At 49.1% G+C, this 15912-nt stretch overlaps 1 protein-coding gene across 1 annotated transcript in view; it reads right to left on the minus strand.

Annotated features, from left to right (window-relative positions):
* The window catches only part of LOC122920181 (cathepsin D-like), a 28236-nt gene extending 15470 nt beyond the window's left edge, over positions 1–12766 (minus strand). The window contains exons 1-4 of the mRNA XM_044269447.1: positions 12610–12766; positions 2295–2451; positions 2037–2160; positions 1466–1584 (exon numbers count right to left, since the gene is read on the minus strand). Coding sequence (XP_044125382.1) covers positions 1466–1584; positions 2037–2160; positions 2295–2451; positions 12610–12713 — 504 coding nt within the window. The 5' untranslated portion in view covers positions 12714–12766. The remainder of the gene's footprint in view (positions 1–1465; positions 1585–2036; positions 2161–2294; positions 2452–12609) is intronic.
* Positions 12767–15912: the final 3146 nt, after the last annotated feature.

Genomic DNA, 15912 nt, shown 5'->3' on the forward strand with positions numbered 1-15912 from the left:
ATCCAGATTTAATGCATTCTGCACTTCTCATATATTATTTGAAGCCTGCATATATTACTGACATATTGCCATAAAGAGGACCTGTCGCTTTTCCTGACGTGTCGGTTTTAGCAACTACTTGCATTTCCCACGTAATTACATCTATTCTTATACCTCTATGTTGTGCTATTACTCTATTCTTCCTACTAGAAATGTAGAAATGAATTACAAGCAGTCTACAATAAAGGTCCATCTGGGTGATACCGGTTGGGGCGTGTCGCTAAAACCAGTCTGACACTGGCAGCAGTGATTGGATAGTCAATTTTTGTGCAAATTGGACATACACTGTCCAATCCTAAGCCAGTAGCAGCCACCAGAAACCTAATTGCAGCTTTAGGTTATTTGTGTAGATTATAGTTAATGAGGAGCCGTCCCCCCGCCTGACATGTCTCTTTTAGTAACTACTTGCATTCCCCATGTAATAACAATTCTGGAGCTTCTATTCTTATGACTCTATGTTGTGCCGTTCCTGTATCCCCCTGCACTTACTGTTATACCTGGGCGCCACTCCATTCTCCCGGTATAGCCTCCGGTATCTTCATATGTTATGGTTCCACCCAGTGGAACCTGCCGGCGTCTCCTTCTCCCATGCTGTAGCGCTGGCCAATCGCAGCGCTCAGCTCATAGCCTGAGGGGCTTTTTTCTCTCTCAGGCTATGAGCTGAGCGCTGTGATTGGCCAGCACTACAGCATGGGAGAAGGAGACGCCAGCAGGTTCAAATGGGTGGAGCCTAACATATGAAGATACCGGAGGCTATACCGGGAGAACGGAGCGGCGCCCAGGTATAACAGTAAGTGCAGGGGGATCCCTGGGCGCCGCTCTCCATGTCTGTATAGTTAGTTTAGATTTTTTTATTCTAGTGAAAGGTCCTCTTTAAGCAGACTGTTTCGGCCGGGAACAGCCTGCCGGATCCATCAATACCAGGCGCTGCCAGGGTTCCGTCCGGCCCCATTCACTATAAATATGCCAAGGAGCGGACGGACAAATACCGCCGCGTGCAGCAGTTTTTGTCCAGCTGCTTCTCGGCATATTTGTCGGGTAGCGGCAGTCCGCATTATAGTGATAGGGGCTGGACGGCATCTCAGCAGCACACAGTAGCACCCGGTATGCACAGATCCGGCAGGCCATTCCCAGCCTGAACAGCCTGCCGGATCCGTTTAACGCAAATGTGAAACAGGCCTAAGAAATATTTTGTTATTTGATGTGGAATTCACTGGAATTTACTAAACTAGGCAAGTTTGGGCTAAAAGAGGGTTATGACCTACTGTTACATTTTTTAAGCATTATTATTGTTATGATTAATAATAATGATAATAATATTTATAAATAATAATATTTAAAATTATTATTGTAGGACCTTTTCCTCATAAGATGACACCCATACTGAATGTTTATTTTCAGAACATAAGACTTCTCAGGAGCTTACCGTCACGGTGTCCTGACTCAGGTACCCAGACAGACTGCCGCTGCCATACTGGATGGAAAACTCTGTGCCGTTCTTTACAAAGGTGGAGGATTTGGATGAATCATACTTGTGGTGCAGCACTGAAAAAAAGTGGAGTCTGGTAATCCAGCACTGAACTCAGAACTATCACCCAACAGAAAGTTGGATGAAACCGCTACTGTGGCCTACTGGATCCAGCAGGCTGTTCCGGCAGAGAACAACCTTCCAGAGTTTTCCAGATCCGGCATGGATGGAGAGTGCCCCGCACCACCGGACCGCATAGACTATAATGGGATCTGGTGGGGATCTGGCCGCTTTCCGTAGAAATGCAATATTTTTTGTCAGGCCAGAAAACAGGCACTCATGCCGGAAAACGGCTGGATCCCCATTTAGTCAATGGTTTCTGTCGGTGAGCGGCACTATCCATCTCTGCCGATCCGAGAGAACCTGCTGGATCCAGGATGCTGCAGGTGTGAACATACCCTTACAATAAGAACTGGTGACTACACTCTTCATTATAAAGATGCATAGATTGGACTATGGTGGTACTTACTGCAAGCAATGTCCAGGAGGGAGCAGTGGATGGATGGGACCCAGAGGTTAGAAGATCCTGTGTCAAACACCACAGTAAATATCTGGGGAGGGGTCCCGATGCCAATCTCTCCATAGTACTGAGCCTAGAGGGAGGGGAGGGTGTGAAGTCCAGTTGTCAGTGCCATTTATATAAGCAGCTAGTCCACATGTTTCTGTATCTACTACTATTATAAACAATGAATGCTTTAGATAATAAACCAAATCATACGTGACTTACATCTAAATAGTTCTTCAGTGTCTCTGGTGTAGGACCTCCATTTGGTGGAAATCCATCGTAATACTTCTTGTATCCTTCACTTCCAATTATTTTATCCACCTCCCCAGCAGCTTCAGATAAAGTTCGTCGGATGGAGGTGAACTTTGTTAATGGTATCCTGGGTTGAGGTAAAAGTATTAGCTTTGATAATTGACTTTGCTTAAGTCCTCATTATGATATTATATGGTTGTCCTGAGGTTCAGGAAGGTGGATGATAATTCAGTAATGCATGCCAGGCTTCTTTCACACTGCAGGCAGGAGTTTCGGCAGGCTGTTCCAGAAGAGAACACCCTGTAGCCGCTGTTCCTGCTTAAATTGACTTTCCTGGTACTGACCCCGGCCTGACTCTGAATTAAACCCTTGTGTACTGCATTGACTGTGTCTGTCTCTCCAGAAAACAGGCACTCATGCCTGCTTGCTGATTTCCCTTTGTACCTACCTGGTCATTCTGGAAGGTCTACCACTAGTGTGCCCTTCTCCGGTTTTCTGTTATCAGCTCCACAGAGGTAACTTGGGTTTCAAGCAGCAAAGTTCATCTGGCCAAGCGGTGGGCTCTGGTGAAGAACCTTGGAGTAGCCATAGCTTCCTACCACCTGGAGTGGTTTTGGAAGGCTGGTAGCAATTGTAGGGTACACTGGCTGTGGTCTGGACCTTAGTACTTCCTAACAATTATTCATTTGATGGGCCTGGATAAAGATTAGTGTAATGTGTCATGCTCACCAGAGCTCCGCTGAGTGCTGCGGCTTCCTCATACATCAGGAGTGAGACCTCAGCTGATCTCATATTTATGAAAATCACTATGAAAATCCCCCCAAAAAACTCTTTAATCTCTTTCTCTGTTCAACACCTTCAATGCAAATGTGTGTAATGCTTTGGCCATTAAAGGTTAAATATTAGATAAATGTATTCCTCGGGAACCACAGACAGTCTAATGTGTACAAGGCCAGACTGGCTGTTCACAGTGGGAAAAGTAAGAATTGATTATGCTGGATTTGAATTGGTGCTTTGTTTCTCTGGGTAGTAAGAGGCGTCTGGCAGCAGTTCATACCCCTCCCGTCACTAAACATGCAAAGTCTGCTGATACAAGCATGTGGATGTATGCGGGTGCCAACGTAGACCCTACGTGCTTGTCCAGTTCGACACCTCTACCAAAAAAAAAGGAAAACACCTTAAAAAGGAAACAAAGACTTATCACAAATATTTTATAGTAAATATTTGGTCTATTACAATTAAAGGGGTTCTGCACCTTCATTTAACTGATGATCTATCCTCTGGATAGATCATCAGCTTCTGATCGGCCGGGGTCCGACACCAGGGACCCCCGCCGATCAGCTGTTTGAGAAGGCAGCGGCGCTCCAGCAGCGCCGCTGCCTTCTCACTATTTACCGCCGGGCCGCCCGCCCACTGACGTCACAACTTGTATCAACTAGAGTGGGCGCGGCTAAGCTCCATTCAAGTGAACAGAGCTTAGCCGCGCCCACTCTAGTTGATACAAGTCGTGACGTCAGTGGGCGGGCAGCCCGGCGGTAAATAGTGAGAAGGCAGCGGCGCTGCTGGAGCGCTGCTGCCTTCTCAAACAGCTGATCGGCGGGGGTCCCGGGTGTCGGACCCCCGCCGATCAGAAGCTGATGATCTATCCAGAGGATAGATCATCAGTTAAATGAAGGTGCAGAACCCCTTTAAGGGTACTTTCGCACTAGCGCTTTACTTTTCTGTCACTGAGTTCCGTCAGAAGGGCTCAATGCCGGAAAAGAACTGATCAGGCATATCCCCAAGCATTCTGAATGGTCAGCATTCTGTTCACGATGCATCTGGATGTCTTCAGTTCAGTAATTTTGACTGATCAGGCAAAAGATAAAACCGCAGCATGGTACGGTTTTATCTCCGTCCCAAAAAAACTGAAGACTTGCCTGAATGACGGATCCGGCATTTTTTTCCATAGGAATTTATTAGTGCTGAATCCGGCATTCAGAATGCCGGATCCGTCCTTCCGGTCTGCGCATGCGCAGACCGAAAAAAAGGTGAAGAAAATAAATGCCGGATCCGTTTTGCCAGATTACACCAGAAAGACGGATCCAGCATTTCAATGCATTTTTAAGACTGATTAAGATCCTGATCAGTCTTACAAATGCCATCAGTTGGCATACGTTTTGCCGGATCCAGCAGGCAGTTCCGGCGACGGAACTGCTTGCCGGATCACTCTGCCGCAAGTGTGAAAGTACCGTAAAGGTGGATTTCACAAATAATTTTTGGGTGAATGTTTGGTGAAAGTTTAATCCAAAGGATTACATTTTGTGTAATATTTTTAATCCAAAGGATTAAACTTTGGACTCCGTTTCACCTCCTTTCTGTTCATTTCCATATTTTTTATTTTTTTGGCCAGACAGAATAACATAGAGGGGGGATTTATCAAAGACCGCGTAAAGCCACCAAAAAAAGAAAAAAGAAGAAGAAAAGACACTGGTCTTTGATATCCTCTGTGTTGCTGCAGGATGTGCCTAATTTATGATAAGGCTCCAGCCTCGCCATAACTTCGGCATGTCTTCTTGCAGTCCAGACAGAAATCTTAGGGGGTCATTTACTAAGACCAGAGTTTTAGACGCTCATCTTAATAACCCCTAAACGGGCAGTGAATCCACCAAAGTTATGAAGAGGCCATAACTTCGGCGCATGCAGTGCCAGTTCTAAAGGTAAGCCAGCTTCCTTGCTGATTTACATTTAGACCATTTTCTACCCCTAAAACAGGCGTAGAAAATGATGAATGAGACGGGTCCGCTGTCCTATCCTCTTCGACGCCAAACCCTCTTTTTTAGACCTGGCGTGAGCGGGAAAAAGTTGCAGATTGCGGCGCGAATAACCTAATATAGGCGTATTTCTGGATAGTAAATGACCCCCTCAGTCTTCTTTTCAGTCTTGTTTTATGCCCAAAAACTGGTGTAAAAGAAGATAAATGTGCTGGGCCTGCTGGTCGCCTCATTCACGCCTTCTCAGAAAGTGTCGAGGGCGGCGAGAAATGCCGCTGCCACCTAGATTAAGGCACAATGGTGTTTATAAAGTCACAACCACAGGGTTTGCGACTTTTTTACACCAAGTGTAAAACTAGTGTAGGGGGAATGATAAGCTCCCCAGGCTACCACATGAGCCCCTGTGATAAATCGGGTGCAGGTCTGGACCGCCTATGTGAGTGTACGCCATCTACAGGATCAGTAAATCTGCCCCGTTCATTACAGATTGGCGCACGTACAGGCATTCAGCATAAGATCATACCCTTATATCAGATTCTTTTGGCCCGATGCTGTATAAGATTTGCACTTCTGGTCAGAGATACATAAGTTTTCTCAACAAATCCCAAATACCGGATGACATCTACAGCAGAAAATCATGAGTAAGGGTCCACATTTTTGTGATCCGAAACGCGTAGACATGCATCTATTGTATGTCGGCTTTTAAGGCACGTATGTATTAAAGATTATCACTTTTCTTGGGAAGCTGGATTTTTCCTCTGTTCGATTTTTTGCATTTGGCGCTTGGTTCCTGACGTCTATCCGCGCCCCCCCTTGGATTTTGAACAGCCGGGGGAGCACTGCAATCTGACTGTCATGGTCTTACCTCCTTGCTGTTCTCCTTCGTTTGACATGTGCTGGCGGCCATCTTGGTTTCTGGGTTTCTTGTAGCCTCCCACCCTGCGGCTCCTCCTTCCCACTGGGAGGAGCTGGATGCCTGGCTCATATATATAGGAGGTCTGTGGCTTCAGTTCCTTGCTTGGTCCTCCTGTGCTCACATGCTTCTAAGACTGCTGCTGCTTCTGGTTCTTGATCCTGGCTTCGTCTGACTACCCTGCTGGTTCCTGATCCTGGCTTCGTCTGACTACCCTGCTGGTTCCTGATCCTGGCTTCGTCTGACTACCCTGCTGGTTCCTGATCCAGGCTTCATCTGACTACCCTTCTGGTTCCTGATCTCTGGTTTCGCAAGACCCTGCTTCGGTTTAGCCATCCGTTTGGACTTTTGCCTTACAGCTTTATTTTCAATAAAGCCTTCTTATTTCCACTCATCTCTTGTTGTACGTCTGGTTCATGGTTCCATGACATTAGGACCAAGCCATGAATTCTGACGGTACAGGGCCATCCTCGCTACCTACGCTGGTTGCCAGACTTGATCAGCAGGATCACCTGTTGGGTCGGTTCGCTGTGGCGTTGCAAACCCTGCTTGAACGCACGGCTCATTTAGCTTCCGTTGCCGATGGGTCGGTTGTCGCTCCTGGGCCCGCTCCTACTGCCGCTCCGGTTGTTGCGCCAGAGTCTACCCCGACACCTGTTGCTGCGCCTGCGGTGTTTCGGGGTATGACCGGTTCTGCCCCCCTTCCACAGCGCTTTGGGGGAGAGCCAACTCAGTGCCGAGGTTTCCTTAACCAGGTGGGCATTTACTTCGAGTTGCTGCCACATGCCTTTCCTACTGAGAGATCAAAGGTGGGCTTCTTGATCTCGCTGCTCTCGGACAAGGCCTTGGCCTGGGCCAGCCCTTTATGGGAGAACAACAATCCGGTGGTTGCCGAGTTTTCCGGTTTTGTTGCTTCTCTTCGGAAGGTATTCGATGTGCCGGCTCGTGCTGCCTCTGCTGCGAAGCTCCTTATGTCCATCAGACAGGGTTCACGATCCGTAGCTGAATACGCCATTGAGTTTCGTACCCTGGCAGCAGAGGTGGGCTGGAATAATGAGGCTCTGGTCGCTGCTTTCTCTCATGGTCTCTCGGATGCCTTGAAGGATGAGGTTGCAGCTAAGGACCTACCAGTGGAGCTCGAGTCTCTTATTTCTTTCCTGATTTTGATTGACACCAGACTCAGGGAGAGACCTTCCTTTAAGGAGAGCCTGCGGAGGCCTTCTAACAGATTGGCGCCTACGTTTGCTGTCCCACCCGTGCCTCCCTCTCCTCCCACGCCTCCTGGGGATGACTTGTCTGGGGGTGAACCCATGCAGCTGGGGTTTGTTCGCCTGTCCGAGGGGGAGAGGGTACTCCGGAGACGCGAGGGCCGATGCATGTACTGTGGTCTCAGTGGGCATTTTCGGTTGGCATGCCCGAACCGTCCGGGAAACGCTCGCACCTGAGATCCTGTCGGGGGCAGATCTTGGGTGGAGTCTCCTCGTCCCCGGTTTCCCGTGTTGACAAACCACTGATTACTGTTGTCCTCTCCTGGGTCGGGGGCTCGGTGACGACCCAGGCGTTGGTGGACTCTGGTGCTGGTGGTTTGTTCATTGATAGTGTGTTCGCTGCCGCCAATTCCATTCCTCTGCAGTCTCGAGGTTCCCCACTGGCTCTTGAGGCGATAGACGGCAGACCCCTTCTGCCGCCACACGTGACTCATGAGACCCTTCCAGTTGGGATGGCCATTGGTGCCGTTCACAGAGAGTCGGTCTGTCTCCAGGTTATTTCGTCTCCACACTACTCGGTGGTCTTGGGGTACCCCTGGCTCCAGAAGCATAATCCGACTTTCGATTGGAAATCGGCCGAGATCCTCTCGTGGTCACCGCAGTGTGGGGCTAGTTGCATCCATGGGCCTGTCAAGTTGCTGTGTACTTCCTCGGACTCTCTGTTGCCTCCTGAATACGAGGAGTACCGGGATGTATTCGATAAGGTGCGTGCGGTTGCCCTACCTCCGCACCGCCCATACGATTGTGCCATAGAGTTACAATCTGGTGCCGTTCCTCCTCGTGGCAAAGTCTATCCACTGTCGGTAGCGGAGAATGAGGCCATGGAGGAGTACATGAGGGAGGCGCTTTCACGCGGACACATTCGCAAATCCTTTGGGTTGTGCAATGCGCCCGCAGTCTTCCAGGAATTCATCAACGATGTTTTCCGTGACCTGTTGCAGCAGTGTGTGGTGGTCTATTTGGATGACATCTTGGTATATTCTGAATCCATGGAGGCCCACATTCTGGATGTCAGACGAGTGTTGCAACGGTTACGAGAGAACAAGCTGTTCGGTAAGCTTGAGAAATGCGAATTTCACCGATCCCAGGTAACCTTCTTAGGTTACATCATTTCCGCTGAGGGGTTCTCCATGGATCCTGAGAAGGTTTCGGCTGTCTTACAGTGGCCCCAGCCCAGTGGTCTTCGGGCCCTGCAGCGCTTTTTGGGCTTTGCCAATTATTATCGGAAGTTCATCAGGGACTTTTCCATGCTAGCCAAGCCTCTCACGGATCTGACCAGGAAGGGCAGTAATCCCCAGGTCTGGCCGCCCGAGGCCATCCGAGCTTTTGAGGCTCTAAAGTCCGCCTTTGTGTCGGCTCCGATTCTGTCGCATCCCAACCCTGGGTTGCCGTTTGTCCTCGAGGTGGACGCGTCTGAGACGGGAGTAGGCGCCCTACTGTCTCAGCGTAGAACACCAGAGGGTTCTCTGCTTCCTTGTGGGTTTTACTCCCGGAAACTGTCTTCCGCGGAGTGCAACTATCAGATTGGTGACAGGGAGTTATTGGCCATCGTGCAGGCCCTTAAAGAATGGAGGCACTTGCTCGAGGGCTCGGTGGTTCCGGTTCTCATCCTGACGGACCACAAGAATCTGACCTACCTCTCTGAGGCCAAGAGATTGACACCACGTCAGGCCAGATGGGCTCTGTTCTTGTCACGTTTTAATTACGTGGTCTCCTACCTACCCAGTTCCAAGAACATCAGAGCGGATGCCTTATCACGGCAGTACTCCGAGCTGTCCGGGGAGGAGTCGATTCCGACTTCGGTCATACCTCCGAATCAGATCCTGGCCGCCATTCGCACCAGCCTGACCTCTCCCCTGGGTGAGCAGATTTTGGCGGCTCAATCTGGTGCTCCCTCTGGGAGACCCAACGGCAGGTGTTTTGTGCCTGAGGAGTTGCGCACTCGGTTGTTGCGAACCTACCATAACTCCAAGACCGCGGGGCATCCTGGAAAGAATCAGCTGTCCTGGGCTGTTTCACGTCTGTTCTGGTGGCCTTCTCTACGTTCCGACATCGCCGCATATGTAGCGGCATGCTCCGTTTGTGCCCAGAGTAAGTCCCCTCGGCACCTTCCGTTGGGCCTTTTGCAACCCATAGCCACCGGGGAGCGTCCATGGTCACACCTGGGGATGGATTTCATTGTGGACCTCCCTGCATCCCGAGGCCATACGGTCATTCTCATGATAGTGGATCGGTTTTCCAAAATGTGCCACTGTGTTCCTCTCAAGAAGCTACCCTCTGCACAAGAGTTGGCCTCGATTTTTGCCAGGAAGGTCTTCCGGTTGCACGGTTTGCCCAAGGAGATTGTGTCGGATCGGGGGAGTCAGTTTGTGTCCAGGTTCTGGCGCGCCTTTTGCTCCCAGTTGGGGATTCATCTCTCTTTCTCCTCGGCCTACCACCCTCAGTCCAATGGGGCCGCAGAACGATCAAATCAGGCCTTGGAGCAATTCCTTCGTTGCTATGTCTCCGATCACCAAGACAATTGGGTTGACCTCCTGCCTTGGGCTGAGTTTGCCAGGAACACGGCGGTGAACTCTTCCTCTGGGACGTCTCCCTTCATGGCCAATTATGGGTTCCAACCTGCCGTGTTACCGGAGGTATTCTCTCCCCAGGATATTCCGGCTGTGGAGGATCACCTTTCCGTCCTACGTGCTTCTTGGGTACAGATCCAGAGGTCCCTCGAGGTCTCTGCGCAGCGCCAGAGACTCCAGGCTGATCGCAGACGAGCGCCCGCTCCTTCCTACCAGGTCGGAGACCGCGTATGGTTGTCCACCCGCAACCTCAACCTTCGAGTGCCCACTCCCAAGCTGGCGCCTCGCTTTGTTGGTCCCTTCCGAGTGCTTCGCAGGGTAAACCCGGTAGCCTATGCCCTTGCGCTTCCTCCTGGCATGCGGATCTCCAACGTGTTTCATGTCTCCCTGTTGAAGCCACTGGTGTGTAATCGTTTCACTTCCTCGATTCCTCGGCCTCGTCCGGTCCAAGTGGGCAATCGTGAGGAGTATGAGGTGAGCAATATCCTGGACTCACGCCTGGTCCGCGGCCGGGTGCAGTTTTTGGTCCATTGGCGTGGTTATGGTCCAGAGGAGCGTTCCTGGGTTCCCTCTGCAGATGTCCATGCTCCTGCCTTGCTCCGAGCCTTCCACGCACGCTTCCCTCAGAAACCGTTCCTTACTCCGCGGAGGAGGGGCCCTTGAGGGGGAGGTACTGTCATGGTCTTACCTCCTTGCTGTTCTCCTTCGTTTGACATGTGCTGGCGGCCATCTTGGTTTCTGGGTTTCTTGTAGCCTCCCACCCTGCGGCTCCTCCTTCCCACTGGGAGGAGCTGGATGCCTGGCTCATATATATAGGAGGTCTGTGGCTTCAGTTCCTTGCTTGGTCCTCCTGTGCTCACATGCTTCTAAGACTGCTGCTGCTTCTGGTTCTTGATCCTGGCTTCGTCTGACTACCCTGCTGGTTCCTGATCCTGGCTTCGTCTGACTACCCTGCTGGTTCCTGATCCTGGCTTCGTCTGACTACCCTGCTGGTTCCTGATCCAGGCTTCATCTGACTACCCTTCTGGTTCCTGATCTCTGGTTTCGCAAGACCCTGCTTCGGTTTAGCCATCCGTTTGGACTTTTGCCTTACAGCTTTATTTTCAATAAAGCCTTCTTATTTCCACTCATCTCTTGTTGTACGTCTGGTTCATGGTTCCATGACACTGACTTTGTTTGTACATCTACGGCAGGTTCTGTCCTAACAGCGATGCATATTTACTAATGCTGGAGTACGCTCCCTCACCCATGTGGAATTCTAGTGTGCGATATTCTGCAGCAGGGAAAACTGGGAGTAATTAAATGGACAGGCAGGTCCCAATATAGGAATGTTGAGTCTCCTGATCTGGGGATTGTTTCTGCCCCGGAGGCGGTCGTTTATTTACTTCATGTTCTATGGGCAGCAGATATCCATTATTCTATTCAACTGCATACCAGCCTGCATGGGCGCGGGGAGGTGAATATATGCCTGTAGCAATGGTAGTGAGATCGCAGAGCGCTAGACACAATCAGATATGTGAGCTAGATAGGTTAGAGAGAGGATAGATAGATAGATAGATAGAATGATAGAAGGATAAATACAGAGATAGATAGATAGATAGATAGATAGACATGCCTAAGTTATGGCGAGGCTGGAGCCTTATCATAAATTAGGCACATCCTGCAGCAGCAAAGAGGATATCAAAGACCAGTGTCTTTTCTTCTTCTTTTTTCTTTTTTTGGTGGCTTTACGCGGTCTTTGATAAATCCCCCCTCTATGTTATTCTGTCTGGCAAAAAAAAAAAAAAAAAATATGGAAATGAACAGAAAGGAGGTGAAACGGAGTCCAAAGTTTAATCCTTTGGATTAAAAATATTAAAAATATTACACAAAGTTTAATCCTTTGGATTGCCGGATTCAGCACTAATAAATTCCTATGGAAAAAAATGCCGGATCCGTCATTCAGGCAAGTCTTCGTACCATGCTGCGGTTTTATCTTTTGCCTGATCAGTCAAAATTACTGAACTGAAGACCTCCTGATGCATCCTGAACAGAATGCTGACCATTCAGAATGCATGGGGATATGCCTGATCAGTTCTTTTCTGGCATTGAGCCCTTCTGACGGAACTCAGTGCCGAAAAAGAAAAGCGCTACTGCGAAAGTACCCTTAATTGTAATAGACCAAATATTTTCTATAAAATATTTGTGATATGTCTTTGTTTCCTTTTTAAGGTGTTTTCCTTTTTTTTGGTAGAGGTGTCGAACTGGACAAGCACGTAGGGTCTTCGTTGGCACCCGCATACATCCACATGCTTGTATCAGCAGACTTTGCATGTTTAGTGAAGGGAAGGGTATGAACTGCTGCCAGACGCCTCTTACTACCCAGAGAAACAAAGCAGCAATTCAAATCCAGCATAAATCCAGCAATTTCAGTCTTGTTTTAGATAATAGATATATAGATAGATAGATAAAAGGCAGAAAGATGATAGAAGGATAGATAATAGATAGATCGATAAATAGATAGAAGGATAAATACAGAAAAGGATAGATAGATAGGATAGAGGGATAGATAGATAGAATTTTTTTTTCACCAAGATACTGTTATTTGAGGATTTTGTCGTCCGGAATTCTACAAGGATTTTGCACCTGGCCCCCTGTGGAGTCCTGCTATTTCCTTACTTTGGTTTGTAGATAGATAGATAGATAGATAGATTGGATAAATGATAGATAAGATACTATATTATTACAATGTGCCACACACACACATATGTGAAGAATAATCCATCCGTCTGCTGTCCTCACCTGATGAGTGCTGATCCATGCTGGAGCAGGACACACAGCAGCAGAGCCCACGCTGCAGACAGGTCCATGGTGGCGCGGCGCGCTGTCCTCTTCCCTCTGTACATATACACTTCTGTCCGCTGGGTTTCCTCTGTTGTCAGCAATGACCCAGCAGTCTCACTTATCTCATGAGAGGTGTCAGCTGACCCAGCAGTCATGTGACAGGAGGAGGAGGGGGGCACAAGGCGTGCTGATCCTCCTGGCACTGCTGTGTGTTCTGCACTCACCATGCCACCCGCCTGCACTGATGTGGGTGTCAGCACGGTCCTTCCCTGTCAGTGTGACATTATCCCAAGTTGACGTTTGTCCTTACTGCTGCAATGACCTGCAGGGACCACCGTATCAGCAGCAGATTTATCAGTATCGGTTCTTTTGTTATTTTACACCATTTCCTCCATTTACAGTAGTTACTTGAAGAACTGTTCTTGTTCAGCCTGTTTCCCACACGTTAAAAAAAAAGTTGTCCCCCGAAAAATATTCTACATTTTTCAAACCAGCACCTGGATCTGAATACTTTTATAATTCTGTGTAATTAAAAATCTTTTATAGCCACTGAGTTTTTCACTGAAATCTAGCTGTACAGCGCCACCTGCTGTTAGTTCTTTTTCTAATTTCTCTGTCCAGCTCACTGAGGTGGTCGCACACGCTCAGTTCCATCCTTCAGCCGCCACCTGCTGCAGCAGAAAGGACATGCCCTCAGAGAAAGTGCGCACCCCCTGAGCTGACAGCTTGGTATAAATCTAGCAGAGTAATGAATGGGCAGATCTCTGGATCCATGTGAGATACAGGGCTGGTTCTAGCTTTGTTATAAAGAGAATTTCATGTACTATAGCAGGGGTGGCCAACCTGAGGCTCTCCAGCTGTTGCAAAACTACAACTCCCATCATGCCCGGACAGTCTACAGGTATCAGCCTACAGCAAGGCATGGTGGGAGTTGTAGTTTTACAACAGCTGGAGAGCCGCAGGTTGGCCATGCCTGTACTATAGGATGTCTGATTTTCATTTTTACATCAATCATGGGATAAACCCCTTTAACAGGTGCCATTGCCATGTAACAGTCAGTGTTACTCACATCATCGGTCAGTGGTCTTATTGTTATGGCTGAGCATCCTAAGTAAGTATTGAATATAGACTACTCTACTATCCCCCTGTATGACTTCTAATACATTCTGGTGCCCTCAGAACCCACCGTAGACAGGGGTGCACCACCAATGAGGCCAGGTGAGGCGATTGCTTCAGGCGGCAAGACCTAGAGACAATTTGAGGCAGTGGCAGCGCTGTGGGAATATCTCTCTATATGCAACTGTATCACAGTATGTCTTAAGCAGTTGGGCTGGAGGGGTTGGGCGCCGTTTTAATTTTCACCTCAGGCAGCAGAACGGCTAGGTGCACCCCTGACCGTAGATATTGGCCTAAAGGGAAAATCCAGTGAAGTGATAACATATGACCCTGTAATACGAGAGATATAATTCACCAACATGGTGTTTCATCCTCGTCTATCGCTCCGCAGAGCTATGCTTCCTTTGTTTATGAGCAGCATTGCTTTGGGTTACGTTCCCTTGAGATCCTCATGTTATTCCCTTCCTGATAATGAAGCCCTAAAGTTATTTAGTTTCTGATCTGGAAACAAACAATCCGTATAAATGATCATTTCCTGACTTCTCTATAATGTTAAGTGCCTTTACTACAATAAGGCTACTTTCACACTCGCGTTTGGTGCGGATCCGTCATGGATCTGCACAGACGGATCCGTTCAGGTAATACAACCGTCTGCATCTGTTCAGAACGGATCCGTTTGTATTATCTTTAACACTGCCAAGACGGATCCGTCTTGAACCCCATTGAAAGTCAATGGAGGACGGATCCGTTTTCTATTGTGCCAGATTGTGTCATAGAAAACGGTGCAAGCAGCGTTTTGGTGTCCTCCTTCAAAGCGGAAAGGAGACGGATGCATTCTGAGCGGATCCTTTTCCATTCAGAATGCATTAGGACAAAACTGATCCGTTTTGGACCGCTTGTGAGAGCCCTGAACGGATTTCACAAACGGAAAGCCAAAACGCCAGTGTAAAAGTAGCCTTATGTGAACAGAAGAACTGGCATCCATACATGCTTCCATGTGCAATGACCAGGTTTAGGGTGGCCCCAATGCTACGCTGGGTCCCCCGTACACCGTTGAGGTGTCACCACATGTCGCTACTCTCCGGAAGGGATGGTAAGGCGCGGTGCACCCCAATGGAAAATAAGTCCAGAGAGTCATGGTCTGCAGTAACCAGGGTGCTTCTTTACTGGAGGAATTCAAGTGCAAAACAATACAGGCGAGGCACAGGGCCGGCTTCTCCAGTCTCCTCCCGGGAAGAAGAAGGTTTCATGCTGAGGAAAGGCCTGAGCTAGGTGTTGCTCTCTCTTTTATAAGGGTTGTACCCTGGGCAAAGGCTGGTGGCCCAGGGTCTGTGGCTCAGTCGTCGAGCTGGAGCCCTGGCCAATAGGCTGGTAACCCTGGTCTGTGGCAGAGTATCCCCATCTCAGCGTCTTCTTCTGGCCACTCATGCAGCCTGGCAGAGTCTCTCTTACTAAGCACTGGTCCCTATCTGCAGACAACTAGGGGCTCAGCATGCGGGGGCAGTGTCACGGCCTTTGTGGTGTGTGCCGTGACATGGTTGCCTTGCATGTTGTTGCCTGCGGCAACGTGTAGCTTTTTATGCTGGTGTGTGGTCACTTCCCCTGTCAGTTGTTTCCTCCTCTGTCCGGTGCTGGAGGGGTTAACCACCTTGTTGGGCCAGGTCACTAGGTGCTTCATCTTACCTGTGGCTGGAGGCCAGGAGTCAGTGGTCCTCCAGCTATGGTGTGTGCTGGAGTTATGCTCCTGGTCTTCATATTCCATCTCCCAGAGTGAGGGCCTCCTAGTGGGACATCGAGGTCTCCAGCAATGTCTTCTCTCCCTTACATGTGGTGTATGTTTGGTGTGGGGTTATGATTTGGTGTGTTGCAATGTCTAGTGTGGTGTTCCTTGTCTGGTATGATTGGTGATATATTCCAGCATGGTTGCTAGACTTCCTAGCCTGTATGCAGTGCCACCTGGGGCTGCCATGCACCTTGAGGCATGGGGGTCCTGGCGGAGTCTGGTGTGCTAGATACCTGTGTGAGTTGCTGGTACGGTGTCCTGTTTGGTGTTAGGGCTCCGGTACGTATTCACAGGTTCCAGTCGTGGTGGCAGCGGCAGGTAAGTGTGTCGTCTTGTTTTCTTACCTGCCAATCCAGTTGCTG

Source organism: Bufo gargarizans, chromosome 10, assembly GCF_014858855.1.
Source record: "Bufo gargarizans isolate SCDJY-AF-19 chromosome 10, ASM1485885v1, whole genome shotgun sequence".
NCBI lineage: Eukaryota > Metazoa > Chordata > Amphibia > Anura > Bufonidae > Bufo > Bufo gargarizans.